Below are 18,702 nucleotides of genomic sequence, written 5' to 3'. Positions count from 1 at the left end.
ATGGCTTGATGGAACAAAGCCATTGTTAACTTTATTAGACCCACCTGTGCTTTTCCTAATATATAATGTGTCGTATATGTCTGCTGTGAAAAGTTCTAGGGTACGTTTCAAAACGATCAATAAAAAAGAGTGCTCTGATGCTCACGAGGCTGTCAAGGTTCTCGCTAGCAAGGTTTATTCAGAAGATACAACAACAACGCAATCTTTAATGGAAAGAAAGAAAAGTATAAAAAACCTGCTCTTGAGATCCATGTCAAAATACCAGGAGAGCTTTTTGTCTTTTGTGTGTAAGACCTACGTTTTCATTTGCACAACGAAAATGAAGCCGATGAAAAAAGCATTCATGAAGAGACACCTTCCATCCAAGTTATTGATTGTGCTAGTTTCCCTCGCAGTGTTCTCATCTCACTGATCCTCCCACGTTTCTCTCCAGAATCGCCTCACCGCGGGGGTGTTCTCAGTGACTCCCTGCGTCCGGAGCTTGCCGCCAGGCTCCCAGCAGGTGGTGACAGTGGACTGTGTGGCTGAACAGCTGGGCAACTGTAACCAGGGTTTGCTCATTGATATCAGTGACCGTGACCCTTCAGACCAGCCTGATGGCATACCGTACAGACTGCTGGCTGAAGTCTGCAGGCCAGGTGAGAGCAGTGTGATCTTACTCTGTCTGACTTGATTAATTAACAAAACCTGACCAAAGTTGTGGGTCGCTTCCAAATATCTCACCTCCATGCTTGTCAGTTGTCAATAAATTTGGAACAAACGTCCACTCAAAGATGAACTTACTACATTTTTAGTAGTCATATGTAAAGGTCCCTGTGATCTCACGTCCGTCCCATTGTCATGATATCTCAAGAAACTCCTTGAGCGAATTTCTTCAAATTTAGCACAACGTCCACATAGACTTAAGGTTGAACTGATTAGAATTTGGCGGTCACCGTGACCTCTCAAAAAACATTTTTGGCCATAACTTAGGGATTCATATGCCAACTATGACAATTTGACACAAATGTCCAGTCGGATAAAATAATGAAGTGATAATTTTTGGACGGACATGGATGCAAACCTCAACAGGCCTGGTTAGCGGAGGCATACAACCGCGAGGCAGTAATTGTAGTTTTCCTTCCCTTCTTTTTGTCTCCCAGGTATAGCGTCAGACATGGCATCCATCTTTGAGGAACACCATCTGTGCCACAACAGCAGTCAGCTCTCCTCTGAGCAGTTTTGCAATGCTGAACGCATTTACGTCCGGGACGAGAACAAGTTCATTTTCAACAAAATCCTGGTGGGGCGGACGGCCCAGGCCCGATTCAAACTCACCAACAACAGCAAGGTGCCCTGTGTGCTCAGCTTGGCCATCAAGTATGTTGGCGCTAAGGTAAGGCGTGTAAAGGATACACGGATAAATGCGCACAGGAGTATTTCTGATTGTGGTACATGGTAGTTAGCATGTCAATACGGTGTTTCCTTACAGACGGGCCGTAGCGCGGAGGTTTTTGATTTGTCTGCTACAACACTGAGCATCCCCAGCAAGTCACACTTGTTCGCTGTGGTCACCTTCACACCTCAGGCGATTCAGCTCTACAGTGCTGTGTTTGAGGCCACATTGGAGATAATCAACAGGTATGAGTTCATGACTGCGTATGCTACTTTACTGCTCTCTGTGCTGTTGATTGGTCCATTCATTTCCACTACTATTGTGAACGTGTTAACAGAATAGCATCATCTCTTGTCTTTCCTTGCTGACCACTGCCCACCTACTCTTCTCTCTGTCAAATCCAGAGCATCCACATTCAGGAGTGTTGTGGTTTTTTTCCCCCGTTGATGATCAGCTTCTTTGACTTTGTGACTTGTGTTAAAACTTAATACCTGACGGCTGGCTCAGTAACTGTTATCTATCTGACTCGTGGTGAGACACCACAGGATCTCACTACTAGGAACTCAGTAACGAACACCCACAGAACACAAGTTCACGCAGATTAATTTGCATCACAAAGTATACAAGTAAACCGAGCTGTCCGGAGTTAACTAACTTCACAATAGCACTGTACACTACTTTATACCCCCCCCTTCGGAGATGTCCTCCTCCTGTGTCCAAACCCCCTGCCTCAGTGACGTGAATAACATATGACAATGATACAGGCCAATATCACAGTATGAATGTGAATATACATGGAAACATTTCAAATTATGGATATGATTGATTTGACACAAATGTATTTCAAGACACAAATAAATTTTACTCCCACAGGAGCAAGGTGCTGGAGTTCGACCTTATGGGAGAGGGCAATCTGCCCAATATATGTGTGGTGCGTCCAGCTCTGAGGAACAGCAGAGGACGCCCGATGCTGCAGTTCACACAAGTGTTGGTAGGGCGCAGACATACCCGGCCCCTGGTGCTGCTAAATGATGGCAATGTTCCAGCTCAGGTAAGAGGGGACATATTCATTTATCCTTTTATTTATTATAGATTTAGTACATTTCTTTTCGCAACATTACATATTTACCGACATCAACTATAAAAAAGAAATCAAAATCACCTGTATTTACGACACATAATACAGTAGATATGCTACACAAAAAGGTGCTTTGTGGCTCTGTGTGTTGCGTAGGTCCAGATTGACATGCTGGATAAACATGGAGTGTTCACCCTCAAAGCTGCTCCTGGCAACACTTGCAGCTCCATCCACTCCACACAGATTGACTCAGGTACAACCTTAACCCGTAAAACTCCTCTTCACTTCAACAATTAGTAGTTAGCAATTTGCACAATGGAATTCATCAGGGATGACCCACGTCTTGACAACTCACGTGAAAGAGAAAGAGAAACAAGGGAAAGTCAATATATTGGTTTTTTTTTAAGCTAGGTTTAAATTGAGTTATGACTCCTTATAGCTTTCATCATCTATTATAAAACTAAATATTCCACTTTCACATTTGTTTAAAGCGTGCCAGGGTGTTGCTCGCACATTGTTGGCTTGATCCATACACTGGATATCATAAATTGATAATAATTCATATTCAGCAGTCTTTGTTTTCTAATGTGATAAGCTAGCTAACGTTGTTAGCATCTTACCTTGGAGCAAACAAAGAAGTTTTTGTTGATTTTTCATGGATTCAGCTGTGAGTGTGCTCTTCCACACTTTTCAATCCGTATTCAACATCGCTTCTCCAGCGTTCTTGGCTTCAGGAAGGCGAAAAATTAAACACTCTCCTCTGAATTTCGAGGATATCTGCTGTCGGACTCACAGCTTCCATACACAACTATGAAAGCTTGACAGGCTCCGGCACCTAGGAAGTTTGTGCAACTTGTGTCATTTGTCACAATTTGATGTTAATTTATCAACAAATATTTATTAAGAAATTACTCTAGAAATGTGTTTCTGGTTTCACTTGATATATACTGTGATAGTGGTGTTTTCCACTAAAGGTCAGTGTTTGAGCTCATCATAGGCTTCTCTCCTATGCTGGAGACAGCCTTCGCCATATTTCTTGTTGATGACACACTGCTCCTTCTTCCACAGAGCGTCAGTCGGTGCACCGAGCCATGCTGAGGCTGGACGTTAACGGGCAGGTGGAGCTTGAGATCAGCTTCTGCTCTGACAAGCCCCTGAGTGTCGAGGCCAAGATGTCCCTGCAGGTGGAGGACAACCAGTATGGCAAAACCACAATACAAGTGACCGGAGAAGCTTACCAAGGAATCGTCTCTCTTGACAACATCAGGCGGTCGTTGCAGGAAATAGATCAGGAAGATGAAGAGGGAGGTAAGAGAAGACAGGAGGGCAGGAGGCCTGTCATGTGATAAGAATGGAAAGGGTGAGGTGTGACGTAGGTTCAATAATCAACCAGAGTGGCAGTCGTTAGCTGATTCTGAACAGAGAAATGCCGTAAGTGTTGTGATTTATTAATATGTAAGCTTGTTTCTTATCCAGGAATGTTTCTACAAAGTCTATTTCTCTCTGACAGGTAATTATGAGGTGCTGAATTTTGGGGACTGCCATGTAGATTGTCCCTATCAAGAGAGTTTCACCATGACCAACCACAGCAGCGGCCAGGCAGTGAGGTTTGAGTGGCCTCCTGTCGGATCCCATGTCTTCTTTTCACCACAGGTAAAGCATTGAAGGAATACAGGTGTGGCTGTAGAACAGGTGTGAGGTTTAAAAAAAATAATAATAATGTTTTAATGAAAGGGACTCAGTCTAAAACACTGCTCTCTTTTTGCCGTTTGCTTAATATAATACTTGGCTGCACGTTATCAGAAATAACCTTTTTCTTACAGGTGGGGCACCTTCATGCTGGTTGTTCCAAGGAAGTGACTGTCACCTTTAGCTCCAATCAGCCAGTAACTCTTACCAGCCAGCCAATAAGATGCAAAGTTAGTCAGGTGGAGTTCCAGCAGCCGCTGGAGCAGGTGGCCGACTGGGACGACGGACAGAGGACGGTGCAGTGGCTGAGTTCTTCCAAGCAGGCCTCAGGAGCACCACAGCAGCCCGTGAAGAATAAGGTAAACATGACGACTGTGAAAGAGATGCTGAAGAGAGAGTCACGAGTTCACAACGATTGTTGAGCGCACATGTTTTGCACGCAGGTGATAAAGACGGATCCTGAGCCCTGCTGCTCTGTTGTTGAGGGCTCCCAGTGGGAGATGGAATTGCGAATCAGCGCAGTTTGTGACTACGTGAAGTTCAGCTGCAACACCGACACCATCCACTTCAAAGACACCATGCTTTACCAAACCAGGCTCCACCAGTAAGTCAGCCTCCACGTATTTGCTGTTCCATAAAACCAACATTTACTATCAACTAGCCAGCGATACCCCGAAAAGATTTTTCTATTTATTAACTATACAAATATATATTGTTCCAGCAAACCTGAAGGGTCAGATACTTAAAATGATACTCGTATGTGTGTGTGTGTGTGTGTGTGTGTGTGTGTGCAGACTGCAGATCGTGAATCATGGCACTGTCAAACTGGAATACTCCTGGCAAGTCCTCATGGATCCAAGGAACAACATAGTAAACCATGATCAAGGAGGTATTACTGCACAGTAATATTATTATGAATCATAAGGTCAACTTGTCCTTGATTATCAGTTAATTCAATATAGAATATATTAAATATATTACACTTTAACGCTTTTCAGAAAGGGGGTTGAAACTGTGTGTAAATGTGAACATGTGTTCGCCATGACAGAAGGGACACTCACCCCTCGACCAGGCAGCAGGTCAGGAGCCGTGTCTACCGGAGCCCGCCCCGCCAGCGCTCTGGCCAGCGTGATATCTCTTCTGACGGGGAATCCAGAGCTTCTGCCCATCAGCATCGAGCCCAGCATAGGGGCCTTAGTGCCCGGTTCCACTCAGAACTTCAGCATCCGCTTTTCACCTGTGGAAGTGGCCCAGTTTCAGGGCAGGCTGGTCAGCAGGTACAGTAAATCGAAAAAACAAACAAAGAATAGACAAGTTATATAACAATGAAGCCAAACCGAAAGGCGCCTCAGTTAAAAGAGGAGGAGGGGATCTGATGTTGTCCCATGATTGGATCCCAGCCCGACTACTTTTCCACGCTGCGCCAAAGGTTAAAAGTTGGCCACACCTCAAGACCTGAGCTCTGTGTCATGATAAATGACATCACCCTCTTTGATATAACCCCTGGACGTGGAGAAGGACAGAATGACTGTGAGGACGTGAATGGATGTCTTCACAATAAATAGTAACAGACTTTGTTGATTTCTTTTCTGTCTGCATGTGTATACCTTTTCTTTCAGTATCCCCAACTTGCAGGATGGAGATCAGGCTCCCTGTGTCTCGGTGTGTGGCCGCAGCCTGTTGCCCCACTGCCACTTTCACCTGGAGGACTCAGACTATATCAGTGGGAAACACCGTAACCCTGATTTCAGGGGCCATCTGGACCCTAACACCAGGGTCATAGAGTTTAACTCTGTTGACTTCTCTGTGCCATCAACAAGGTAAAAAAGAGAGAGAGAGAGATGAGAGTGTTTCCGCTCCGTCACTCTAATCCCTGACACTGTATATATACGTGTGTCTTCTCGCTTTACACCACAGATGTTTTAGTGTGGTGAACCCAACCAGTAAACCCTACTCCTTCAAGTGGAGGTGTGAAGACACATGTGGCGGCCCATTCTGCTGCCTCACCCCATGTGGCACCATCTTGCCTGGGAAGAAGGTGGAAGTAAGGATGGAAACACACACACACACACACACACACAGTCAAAATGCTGGTGTAAAATACCACCACCCCATGTAACATTTGTCCTCCAGTTTCCTTCACAGCATATCATCTAATTATTTCCTTCATGTCATTGCACATCGGTCAATCTCCATCTCTCCCCTCATTTGAGATATTTGATCTCATTATTGTTTCAGCGTCCCTGTCTCCCCATGTCCCACTTCATCGCAACAAATCTAACCCGATCCCATTCCCTCCATTTAATCTAATACCTTTTTAATTGTATCTCCTCTAATCCATTTCCAGCTCAACTCATTTGATCTAATCAGTTCTAGTTTGCTTGTCACTCTTCTCTCTCATCCTTCCACGTCTTTTTTCCTCTCGCCCTTTTTCCCATACATTTGCTCGTGTCCTCTCTTTTTTATTTATTGTTTGCCATTTGTAATCCTCTGCTGTGTGTGTGTGTGTGTGTGTGTGTGTGTGTGTGTGTGTGTGTGTGTGTGTGTGTGTGTGTGTGTGTGTGCAGGTGTGTTTTGAATATGTAGCTGAGCAGTTTGAAGCGGTGGAGTCGTTCTGGAGCTTTACGATTGAGGCTCTGTCACTGTCTGTCCCCTTCCTGTGCGTGGGCACCACTAAAGAACCCCTCGTCTTCCTTGACAGACCTCACATTGACTTTGGAGAACTGCTTGTTGGTGTGTAACATACATAGATACACAGACACACACATGCTCACTGTACATGCATTTACACTGGGACATGATCACACATCTCTTTCAAGTCACACCACAAATTAAACCCAAAGCAATGCTTTTTGTTCTTTGAGTATGTTCCTCTGTTTCTCCTGCAATGTGCATGAAGTTTAGTGTTCAAGTGCATATATATAGATATATATAGATATGTCTGTAAAGTTCACTGTCAAAGTTACCTGCAGAAAAGTATCCACACACGCTCAAGCCTGACGAAGATACTGTGTGTGTGTGTGTGTGTGTGTGTGTGTGTGCCTGCACAGGTCGTAAAGTGGAACAGACAGTGGATCTGGTGAACGGGGAGGAGAAGCTGTTCCACTTCTCTGTCTTGCAGTCGTCTCTTCTTTCTGATGACCAGCAGTCCAGCCTCATTTTGCAGCCTGTGACCGGCACAGTGGCCGCCAGAGACAGGTTAATGTCACGACAACGTACACTAAATACCACTCAACGTAACGACTTTCCATTCACAATGCTCTATATTATTTATGAGGTTTAGAAATGTATCCGTGTCCGTTATTTTGAAAACACAATCACTGACTTGGTGTATTGAGTGCTGCATGAATCAAAGTCCCCAAAACCCAGACATGAGTCAGCGTTTCTGCACTTCCGGTTCCCTCGTCTCAAAGTCAGTTTGTTGTTTTTTTTTAATGAGTTTTTGGTTAGATGCCTGAAATAAGGTCTGTGGTTAACACAAGGTTAAGAGATTTAAACGTTTTGTTCTACAACCTAAAATACATCAGCAGATATTCCTCTCGTGCATTTTGAAGCTTTCAAAACAGCTTTGAAAGAAAGTTGCTAAATGACATTACAAAATGTCATCACCAGCCCGCCTTTACAGCCTCTTCGTGTATACGCGTGCTCATGTGGTGCAGTCCGTTTATAGCCTTATAACGTTAGTTTTTTATTTCTGCTGATTGCCTTCAAGCTTCAAACATCATAAAAGTGGTGTTCATTTGTGACGATCATCTTGCTGAACCAAACGTGTAGGTATCGTAAACATTTGTTTGACACAAAGTTTATTTTCGGCAATTGTTGTTGGCCTACAAAACTCCGTCATCCCCGCCGCACTTGTTTGTGCATCTAGCATGAGGGGATTAACGTGTCAAATATCAAAGCTTTATGAGGAAGTTGCACGTCGCTTCACTACCAATTCAATTTGTTACAACCCATCTATCACAGCAAACTGCTGGAAGTCATCGAGAGCAGTGAAACTGTCAATTGTTGTGAACTCTTTGTTGCAGGTTGCCGCTGTCGGTGTCCTTCACGCCCTGCCGGGAGGGCTATGTGAGCTTCAGATTGGCTCTGAGGGTGAAGAGGAAATCAGAGCCACTCGCGCTCACAGTTAAAGCCGACTGTTTCAGCATGAGCACCTCCGTTCAACTTGAGAAGCCAGAAGGAGGCCTCAGAGACATCAGCCCCAACCGCAAAGACACTCTGGACTTCGGGAAGGTCAGCTCACTTTCACAGACACAAATACTCAGATGCACGAAGCTGAAACGTGACATCTACCTGTATGTGCACTATATGCAGGTGGGGATTTCAGAGCAATCCGCCTTTAATTTCCTGGTGTCCAATCTGGCGAGATTCCGATCAGAAGTCAACTTTGACCTAACGGGTCCCAGTGAGCTGCTGCAACACTTGCAAGCCAAGCCACAAAACGGCACTATTGAGGTTGGGAAGCAACTGCGATCTTTGCTCTTCTTTTGTCCACGGAGCATTTGCAACCTGCGGGACGTCCAACTGAGTATCAAGGTGAGATGCTGATCTCCTATCAGGGTTTTTAGAGAGGTATGAGGCTGGTTAGGCCTCATTCTGCACTGACAAGAAAAAAAAAAGTTGTATAGCTATAAATAATCTTTAAGCATTGATAAATACTTAATCTGTGTTATTTTTTCCACATTCTGTTAAGTGTGGCGAAAACGCCGTAGTGAGTCACTGTAAAACTGATATTCTACTCAAATTTTGTTTTTATTAATCTTCTTGTATTGTATTTTATTCTTTGAGACAAATACTACGATTACTGCCAAATTCAGACTCGAATGTATTCTACTAGACTTTATCTGCATTGTTCATAGGCTTTAAAAGCAAGTCAACAACGACGCCTTTTAATGAAGTATAAATGGTAGAATAGATATCCGCAGACTTAAATCTTATCCTGCATTTACCAATGAAATATAAATTAAATTATTTTAATGTCACACCATGAAATTGTTCAATTTGGTGGAAGCTGTGTTTAAACCGATGTTAAAACGTAACTTCCTGTCTTGATTCTGTCAACAACACTCCTGTATTCCTCTCTCTTGTTTCATCTTGTCAGGTGAAGCACGGGCCGACATTTACATTTGCTATCAAAGGCAGAGCTGTAGCACCTAGCCTTGAATTCTCCTTCACCAAGCACAACTTTGGCAAGTGCTTCGTGTACAGTCCGGGCATGGTGCCGGCCTCCCGGACTCTCTTGATCAGCAACAAAGGCGAGAGAGACATCAGGTAGTTGAGTGTGTCTGTTTTTCTCCACACGTCAGGTAAAGGTGTCTACACAGAAAGTTTCCAGAGTTAAAATGCACAGATTTGCTCTACCTCCCCCTCCTCAGTGTTGAGTCCCAGTTCAGAAACACCTCTTACCTAGAGATGGACTTCCAACCAGGTATTTTGTCCCCTGGCGCTGTGATGGAGGCACCAGTCAACTTCTATCCTCGTGAGGCATCCCGCTACCATGAAAGACTCACCTTTGTCTTAAACAGCTGTGTCACGAAACACGTCGACATACTGGGCCAAGGCATCGAGATGAAGGTGAGAAGGAAGAATGCGTCAATGTATTACTAAAATGACCGTGTTGACGCGTTGCTTTGTAACTTTTGCTGAGCAGCGGCAACAGGAAGCAAGTTGTATGCTCTTCTGAGCAGTGAAGTGTACCACACTATTCTAACGGGATGGAGACACTGTGTAAAGGGGAACAGACTGGGACAGAGATGAAACATGTCCTCAAGTGATGTCAAAAGACTTCACTTTGCTGTTCAACATCCCTTCTTGTGCATTACGCTGATCACATCACTGCGACGGAAAGCATCTGATCCCACAACAGTTGTGTGCTAGAATGTAGTAGCAGTTAGCAATACCGAAAGCCCACTGACTGAGTGACTAGCAACAGAGAAGGGTCTCTCTTTGACAGGTAGGACAGCTGAGGCCATGAGTCACCCAGCATGTGTCCCACCAATACTACCGTCCACATCATCTTCACACGCCCCGGAAAATACAGTCCGAGGGCTGCTAGTATGTAAGCTAGCTCTGTTAATAACTTACACATTGGCAAGCTAACAAGCCACGGTAAATCACGAGGGGCAGATAAAACGATATCAACTAAACTATATCATTATTTTAATTCTGATCCATTTGATCTATTTTTCCTGAATATGTATCATTCCGTCCTAGCTGGAGGTGGAGAACCCCAAGCAGCGGAAAGTGAAGCTGGGATCTCTGGTGTTGGGTCAGAAGGTGAAAAAACAAGTGGTTCTGGTCAATCGCAGCCCTTTAGACCTCTCCTTTACTCTGCTGCTTAACACCAACACACCTCTGGATCCAAGGGTAGGGAACACACACACACACACACACACACACACACACACACACACACACACACACACACACACACACACAGACACACACACACACACACACACATACACACACACACTGATAAAGAGTAGTCCACGCAAGCAAAACTTAATATTCTCCTCCTCCTCCTCTTACAGGATCTGTCATTCAGTCCAGCAGGTGAGCTGAACCTGAAAGCCAGTGTTGGTTCGTGTAATGTTGAGATCCAGTTCTCACCTCGTCAGCACACGCCTCCCTTCACCGCTGAGCTGCAGGCGGAGTTTGCGGGCCTCTTACACCCCCTGCTGACCATCCAAGGCTGCTGCCGGGTAAGGCTGTGAAGTAAATCTCCTGTTACTTTAAAAGGGCATCGTTTGCAAAACGCTTGATGTATTTGCGTGCCTTGACAAGCAGGGAATTCTATTCTAAAGTGCTTTAAGTTAACGGGTGTAACTGTTCTCAGAATTATCTTCACACAAATTCCACAGATGTCCATTAAAAACAATGAGTGTGAACTGTATTTGTTTAGAAACACATAAACAAGAAATTTTAAAGTTTGTCGCATTAACTCTATACTGTAATTTAGATGAAGTCATGTTAACCACTAGTTCTGATTTTACCTGTCAGGGTGTGGAGGTCCAGCTGGACCAGGACCACCTAGCCTTTGGAGCTGTTGTCCAGCGCTGCCAAGCCAGGAAGAGGATTGTCATGATGAACGCTGGGGACATTGGTGCCAGGTGAGGTTAAATATACAGTATATATGATCCAATTTCAGTAAGATAAAAACCTCATACAGACTAATTGCAGAAGAAGCACTGACAAACTTTGTAGAGTTACTCCTTTTTATTAGAGTCTACAAATTGTTGCGTAATCCAACAAAAGACTTTCTTTAACTTGCTATGAAAACATTCACTTTGTAGTAGTCTGCTTTTGGGACTCATGACTTATTCTGATTGGATCTATATCCTGTTGTTTGCTTTTTATCCATGTAACCAGGTTCCAGTGGAAAACAGGGAATTTTCCTCCAGAGTTGTCCATCACACCAGCTAAAGGCTATATCTGTCCCGGCATGGAGGTTCCTTTCGAAGTGACTTTTGCCCCGGTGGAACTGATTAACGACAAAAGATATGAGAACCTGTCTTGCTGTGTGGAGGGCTCCCCCTCACCCGTTACCCTCACTGTAACAGGCTCCTGCATTGTAGCCTCCACTAGCAAAGAGGTTTGATTGATGCACTTTTATACACAGTGTTGAATAGTGACATTCGATCAGCCTAATGTGCTCTGGCAGCTACAAGTCAAAACAAGGCGACAAACGTATTCCCTATTGAGAACAGACATCATCTGACTGAGTAATATGTTTCTATTTTAGTATGATCACCTTTTAAAGTAAAGAAATATATATTAAAGTTACTGTGAGGAACTTTTAACTTGTTATGAAACAGTCTCAGTTTAATACTGATGCCTCAGGGAACCAGGACTGCGCGAAGCAGACTGTCAGACCCTGCTGCAGTAAAATGTTTTCCAAAGTGACTCTGGTACTCAGAGACACTACCGCTTTTGTCCGCAGGATCTGTCATAATCAATACAAAATTAAAGTTCCTCATGGTAGCTTGAACTTTACTCCAATCATCATATACACACACAGGTACATACATGAAGTTTGCCCTCTGCATTTAAGCTTTGAATAGCTTTAAGTGATATCTATGAGCACATTGAGTCATGGAACTGCCTTTGTACTACATATTGCATAATTCGGAGTCTGACTGCTCGTCTCCAGGTGGTGAACTTTGTTTGCCCAGTGCGTGGCTCTCACAGCCAGACTCTGCCCGTGTTCAACCCCACAAACCAGCACTGCAGCATCAGGCCTGTCGTAGAGGGAGAGCAGTGGAGCGCTGCGTCCTCTGTGATCCTTGAACCCCTCCAAAACAAGACATACAAGATCACCTACCGACCGCTGTCCGTCACCGCTGATGGGAAGAAACACCTGGTAGAGGGGCACTAACGCTTAAACACGATCCGTTACTTATTTGTTTGCCTCTTTTGTGCATATTCAGTGCAGTGTAATGCATTATACGTGATAAAACAAAACAATGTAAGCAATGAAGTGTGACATCAACTTGTCATATTGCTCCTTATTTCCTCAGGGATCGGTCTTCTTCTCCTTCCCTGATGGGACGGGCATGCTGTACTCCCTTCAAGGAACTGCTGAACCTCCAAAGGCAGAGGACAACATTGTGCATGAACTGCCGGCAAAGACTCACCACACAGAAATGCTCCCTGTGCACAACTGGCTCTCTAAGCAACAGCGGTAATGCACACACTATATAACCCTGAATATAATAATGCAATATGGGTTTCTTTGGTCATGAGTGTTTCCGTGTGCTCAGGTTTCGTGTGTTGATGGAGATCCTGAAACCAGACAAGCCAGATGCTACGGTGTCCCTGAAGGGTCTAGAATACATTGAGGTCTCCGCTTTGGCCCGACGAGACTACAAGATGTCTTTCTTTACATACAGAGAGGGGCATTACAACACCAAGGTTTGCTCACACACACATTTCTGTGACCAGATCTGAATATATTTCTCAGCCTTGTCCTCACGTCCCCCATTTAACCCTTCCCTTTAGGTGACGTTTCGTAATGAGGGGTCCGGTGAGTACTTGTACTACCTTGTTACCTTCAAGGCCACATCTCCAGGAGTCCTGTCCACCATAGAGCTGGTTACCCCTGTCCGTCAGACGGCCTCGGCCACTGTGCAGGTGGAGAACCCCCTGACCACAGTTACCTGTCTGACCACTGAGTGTAAATGCCCTGAAATCAGTGCCCCACTTCTGCACACTGTGCCAGGACAGTCAAAGGTGTATACCGAGGACATATAATTCTGTACGGAAAAACCAGCTGTGTGCACACACAATTCATACTCTCTCTCTGTGTGTGTGTGTGTGCGTGTGCGTGTCCTCGGTTCAGGGCTCTCTAAGCTTCGAGTACCAGCCCCTGCGTGCAGGCGAGTCCACAGCCCGGCTGACTCTGCACAGTAATGATCTGGGCTACTTCCACTACGATCTGCTTCTCACAGCTCTGCCCCCACCACCAGAGAAAACCGTCCACTTCAACACTTGTCTGGGCAGCAGCCATTCCGTTCTTGTTAAGTTTACCAACCACGCCCGCTTCAAAACTGAGTACTCAGGCAAGGTAAGAAAACAACAGACATGTGCCAATGACTTGAAACTTTCGGTGCACGCCATGTTCCTGTGATACTGAAATGTTCTGTCGACTCCTGCCTGTTCTCTGCTTTTGTAGCTTTGCACTTTACTCTTTCAAAGGGGCACTTCACCAGTTCTACACACGCACTTGTCACGAGGACTACTACTTAGGCTCTGAAGACAGTTGTATAATGTGTTGTGTGGGTCTGGAGGAGAAAAGAGCCCTGGTCGATTTAAAGCTGTAATTGTGACACTAGCACCAAACCCTGGTAGTGAAAATTACACCTGATGTGTTGAATTAATTTGTTTCTAAAAGTGTTAAGTTGAAATTTGACTTTGCCTGATGACTAGACTTGAGTGGAGGCAAGCTCAGCCCAAAAATATGAACAAATAATGCATTTTGTAAAACTGAAATCAAGCAGTTATGTTTTTGATATTGCCGTATGAAGGTAAGTGACTGACTCAGGAGCCAGAAAGCTGAAACCATAGCCTGACAGTTTCAATCAAATAGCAACGTTACCACAGCGATTTATTTGTTGTCATGTGATCCCCTTGCTGCAGACTGATTGCCCGGAATTCACAGTGGACAAGGCCCTGCCCCAGGTGGGGTCAGAGGTCAGCATGGAGGTTTCTTTTGAACCTCATCAGCTGGGGAAAGTGAGGGGCCAGCTCAGCGTGTCCTCAGCGATCGGTGGCGATTACATCTTTCCCTTGCATGGGATCAGCCTCCCTCCCAAAGCCCAGGGCCCGTTTAGCGTCCGGACCGGTCACAGAGTTGCCATCCCCTTCAAGAATATATTCCTGCAGACCACCACTTTCTCTTTTCAGGTAAAGACGTGATAATGGCCGGATATTGACCAGGGAAATAACCAGATTGAAGAGCGGAATTCAATTTCAATACAACCACTGTGCACCACAATAAATCTGTTGAAATCCAATGACATCATTTTCCGGTTGGCAGTGAAGCATGAAGCAAGCAGCTTTAAATTTAGCCTGGAACAGTTACAGTAAAGAGAGTGCTGCCGTCTGGCTTTTACACTCTCCTGTTTAGACCTCGAGCTTCTACAAAATGCTTCAATTGAATTAATGTCTTTAACGTTTTAATATATCTGTGATTGATTTAGCATTGTTTACCCTGCTCCTAGGTGGACAACAATTGTTTTACAGTTAAAGAGGCGGACCCCATTCTCTCCAAAAAGACCCACAACATCCTGATATCCTTTGAGGCCCCTCCTGAAGGCTTCCCGGGGCCGTGGTTCGGCAAGCTGACCGTCTCCAGCCAGTGCTCCGAGGGCCACAGCAGACCTTGTTCTTGGGTCTATTACCTGAAAGGGCTACCGCTCTGAGAGAGAGAGAGATGTGTGACAAATAGATAAATAAATGCACAGGAAACGATCTTAACTCAAGCCTTCAGTGTGTAACTTATTTTTATGATGCTTCAGTTCAATGTGTTGACAAATTATTTATTCAATGCCTAAACTCCAATGCCGGTGTCAAAATAATAGCCAGAATTGCCCGGTGTATATTTATTTGCTTAGAATAATTAGTTGTCACATTTGTGTTCGTAAATATTTGAAGAGTCAACTGAATAAAACCTGCAGAGGAAACCTGCCCGATGCCTGTCGTTGCACACTCGTGTCCACATGGGGGCAATCATGTCAAGAGAGCTCAACAATTCTAGTGCCTCAGTGATTGGATACAGAACACATAATTATTACTTATTTTATTTATTTTTTGCTCATCCTCACAACCTGCATGTTAAAGTGTCAACTTTCTACCTGGAGTTAATTTGTCCAAACCACACTGTTAGACAATCGGCACATTGCAGGCAATAGTTTACTCTGCTGAAAGGGCATGAGCTGGAGGAGACTCATTACCAAAGGTTAGATTTGACATTCTCACACACACACTCTCACGCACCCCCCCACACACACACTCACACACATACATACACCTAAACCTCTAATGAGGAGCTGGACTGACAGTTCAAGGGACACTCTTACTCCCAAGAGTAGAATCCTCTGATCCTCCCATTGGGACAAAGTGAGCCACACAGGACACACACACACACACACACACACACACACACACACACTAAGAGGTCTCTAGCTTTAAAAGCAACATGGATGGGTGTTACTTGACTGCTCACCCAGACCGAACATTGAAAACAACAAACTTCACATATTTTTAGAACATTTTAGAAGAACAAAGTGTATATTCACTTTGTACTCTTTACCCAATAGAAATATAAAAATAATTTACAATATGACGTACAGTAAATACCCGTATGAGCATCAAAGTCACTATAAATTGTCAAAATTTTAAAAATATCAGTTCCATAAGAATATAATGACCATTTCTCGTCAGATTGATAATATTGGAGTTAAGTAGGAAATGCAGGATGGATGGGTGTGTTTTGGGGTAGGTGCTGTGATGTAACTGGTGAGCTTGGTGGGGGTGGGGGGGCGTCTCTCTCTCCCCCATAGAGCGCAGCATGAGCGCTCCGTAGCAAAAGGATGTGTGAGCAGGCAGCGCGCTACTGTAGGGACGGAGTCCACAAACTGCTCAACAAAGAACAAGCCAAACTTCGAGACCAGGAAAGCCGCGAGCAGCCGAAACCCGTAGCCGGTCAGGACAGCGAGTCCGCGACGGCAGCGCAGTCCGGAAACAGCGGCGCCCAGCCCGGTGGAATCGACGGGCTCGTCCGCTGGATCGTCACCAAAATGAGCGACAAGAACATCTCCAGCCGGGAGTACGCCTCCAGCAAGGAGGACGTGGCCGTGGCTCAGGAGCAGTTCTTCGCCCCGGAGCCACGGAGAGGCATCTCTGTTATTTTGGATGTGAGTATAGCGGGAGGCTCCGCGGGGCTGCGGCGGTCAGCCTGAACGGGTCTGATGGGGAGGGTGTTGTGGGGACGAAGACGTCCAGCGAGCGGTGCGTACGGGACCGGTGCAGTGCGCACTTACGCACAGAAGCGGTCTCGCAATGTACCGTCGAGGGTTTGTAGCGCGAGCTTAAGCGGGGCAAGCAGGTGATTTGCCCGCTTAATTAACACTCTGGGAGGCACGTGTTGTCGGCAATCAAGCCAGCTGTGTTCCCCCGGTGATCGGGCAGCGTCCGATCACTGTGCTTTCATATCTTTTCTCCTTGTCCAAAGAATGTTCCGTACAGTCGCTCGTTGACCGACACGCCCCTTCAGCTTCGCTCAAATTGTGCACTTATTTTCTACGCCGATGCAGAAGTCATCATTCAGATGAGTGCAGTAGATAGCGCTGCTTTTGGTGATGGTTTACTGCAAAAGAAAGTCCGACGCGCACCGCCGCACCTCGCCGCTCAACACACCCAAAGTAAAGAAAAAAGCAGCATCACTGAGTCTGTTTTATCACAACACTTTAATAATTAATGAAAACTTCTTACTATGATATTTGTATTGATCCAGTTGTTACAGAAACCCCGATTGAATTCCACGCAGAGGTCTGCGGATAGACCTGCACAAAGGTACAATTACGCAGCGCCATGTCGATTTGGGTCACCTCATCAATACCGTTGGGTTCTTTTTCTCCACCGCCCCGCTAAATCTTCTCCCCGGAGATCAGCTGATGTCGCTTGTAATTCCTTTAACGGGGTAAGAAAACAAAAGTAGTTCACTTTCTGCAGACCCTGCCCACGACCCAAATAGACTAATAAGGAAAGGGCTACACGGGAAACCAATTATGATCGAGGCCAGAGGGCCAATGCATCCTAGTACCCTACTGGAGTCTGTGTGAGCGTGTAGAGGGGTTGATGGGGGGGGGGTAACCTAGTTTGCTTCTGATACTCCCTCCCTGAGGCAGATGCAGTGCAGCAGGGTTTCTTAAGCTTTGAGTCAGGACCCAAAATGGCTCTTTGACCTGTTTCTGATGTGTGACCCATGGAACAGCTGGTCTGTTTCTAATCACGTGGTCTTGACCACATCATCCATGTACGTGTGAAGTTTGGGTCACAGGCAGGAAATGCCTAAAAAAACAAAAAAGTTGAATTTCCAACTTTAGGCACGGCTCAAAGACAAGCTGCGCTTTGCTTTTACATAAAAATCATATTTCAGTACAAGTGCAGGCCGCGCCTTCTGCCATTTTCTCTCCAGCACACTTTTTTCTGCATTGGCTTGAACTTTGAAATTGAAATGACTTTTCCAATATTATTGAACCCAGCATTATTATCACGGTGATGGAGTCCGCACCAAAGGGATTGAGGGATCGCTGCAGGTGTGCCTCCAGCATTCTGCTCATTAGACCCTCTCCGCTTGCTTGTTTCTCATCGCTATCCTGCTCTCGTCTTCTCCTTCATCTTAACCCCCGATGCACCTTTCTTTCTTTCTATATTCTTTAAACTCATTTCATCCCTCCTCCCCTCCCTTCCTTCCCTCCCCTTCCTCCTCTCCCCTTCCTCCTCTCCTCAACCAGGCCAAGAAAACATCCATTCTTAATAAGGTTAGGAGATGGATGCAACGATCTCCCTCACTCTATCTCTGTCTGCTGTTCCTCTCTTGTTTTCTCTTTCTCTCTTTTGGCGTCTCTCATTTTCTTCTCACTCTGTATTGCTGTAACTCTCTCTCTCTCTCTCTCTCTCTCTCTCTCTCTACATATACACACACACACACACACACACACACACACACTTACACGAACATCGCCTCCTCACCGCGACATTTCCCCTCCTCTCCGAGCTCGTCTGTCTCCAGCAGCTCCAGAGTTGACAGTTTTTTTCTCTAGGAGTTGAGTGCACCCCAGGGTGCAGCCGGAGAGCAGAACAATGAGAGCGGCTTGTCGTTTGGAACGCCGCGCGTCTCCGCAGATTTTCTCTCTCTCTCTCTCTCTCTCTCTCTCTCTCTCTCTGACGGCTGCAGCCGCTGCCTGAACGCACCACCCGCTCATAGTCTGTCAATCAATAACAGCTGTGCAGTACAGGAGTTTCACACTAGTTTATGTGCGTTGTACTAAAG

At 45.4% G+C, this 18,702-nt stretch overlaps 2 protein-coding genes across 2 annotated transcripts in view; both read left to right on the top strand.

The window, feature by feature from the left end:
• Nucleotides 1-15,067, top strand: part of hydin (HYDIN axonemal central pair apparatus protein) — a 72,581-nt gene extending 57,514 nt beyond the window's left edge. Inside the window, 30 exon segments of the mRNA XM_076082114.1 lie at nucleotides 434-638; nucleotides 1,143-1,375; nucleotides 1,472-1,626; nucleotides 2,249-2,426; nucleotides 2,610-2,721; nucleotides 3,522-3,761; nucleotides 3,964-4,106; nucleotides 4,277-4,501; nucleotides 4,586-4,746; nucleotides 4,937-5,031; nucleotides 5,191-5,419; nucleotides 5,762-5,962; nucleotides 6,060-6,186; nucleotides 6,710-6,875; nucleotides 7,193-7,340; nucleotides 8,171-8,378; nucleotides 8,460-8,681; nucleotides 9,247-9,416; nucleotides 9,521-9,719; nucleotides 10,359-10,511; nucleotides 10,679-10,849; nucleotides 11,148-11,257; nucleotides 11,517-11,739; nucleotides 12,298-12,507; nucleotides 12,665-12,828; nucleotides 12,908-13,058; nucleotides 13,146-13,376; nucleotides 13,486-13,710; nucleotides 14,283-14,549; nucleotides 14,867-15,067. Of these exon segments, the coding sequence (XP_075938229.1) occupies nucleotides 434-638; nucleotides 1,143-1,375; nucleotides 1,472-1,626; nucleotides 2,249-2,426; nucleotides 2,610-2,721; nucleotides 3,522-3,761; nucleotides 3,964-4,106; nucleotides 4,277-4,501; nucleotides 4,586-4,746; nucleotides 4,937-5,031; nucleotides 5,191-5,419; nucleotides 5,762-5,962; nucleotides 6,060-6,186; nucleotides 6,710-6,875; nucleotides 7,193-7,340; nucleotides 8,171-8,378; nucleotides 8,460-8,681; nucleotides 9,247-9,416; nucleotides 9,521-9,719; nucleotides 10,359-10,511; nucleotides 10,679-10,849; nucleotides 11,148-11,257; nucleotides 11,517-11,739; nucleotides 12,298-12,507; nucleotides 12,665-12,828; nucleotides 12,908-13,058; nucleotides 13,146-13,376; nucleotides 13,486-13,710; nucleotides 14,283-14,549; nucleotides 14,867-15,067 (5,523 nt within the window).
• Nucleotides 15,068-16,237: 1,170 nt separating this feature from the next.
• The window catches only part of necab2 (N-terminal EF-hand calcium binding protein 2), a 106,106-nt gene continuing 103,641 nt past the window's right edge, over nucleotides 16,238-18,702 (top strand). Inside the window, exon 1 of the mRNA XM_076082247.1 lies at nucleotides 16,238-16,561. Coding sequence (XP_075938362.1) covers nucleotides 16,238-16,561 — 324 coding nt within the window. The remainder of the gene's footprint in view (nucleotides 16,562-18,702) is intronic.

This window comes from Anarhichas minor, unplaced genomic scaffold, assembly GCF_050575085.1.
Source record: "Anarhichas minor isolate MPS153535 unplaced genomic scaffold, ASM5057508v1 ptg000090l, whole genome shotgun sequence".
NCBI lineage: Eukaryota > Metazoa > Chordata > Actinopteri > Perciformes > Anarhichadidae > Anarhichas > Anarhichas minor.
Note: the sequence above shows the minus strand (reverse complement) of the source record. Positions and strands in the feature narration are given on the sequence as shown.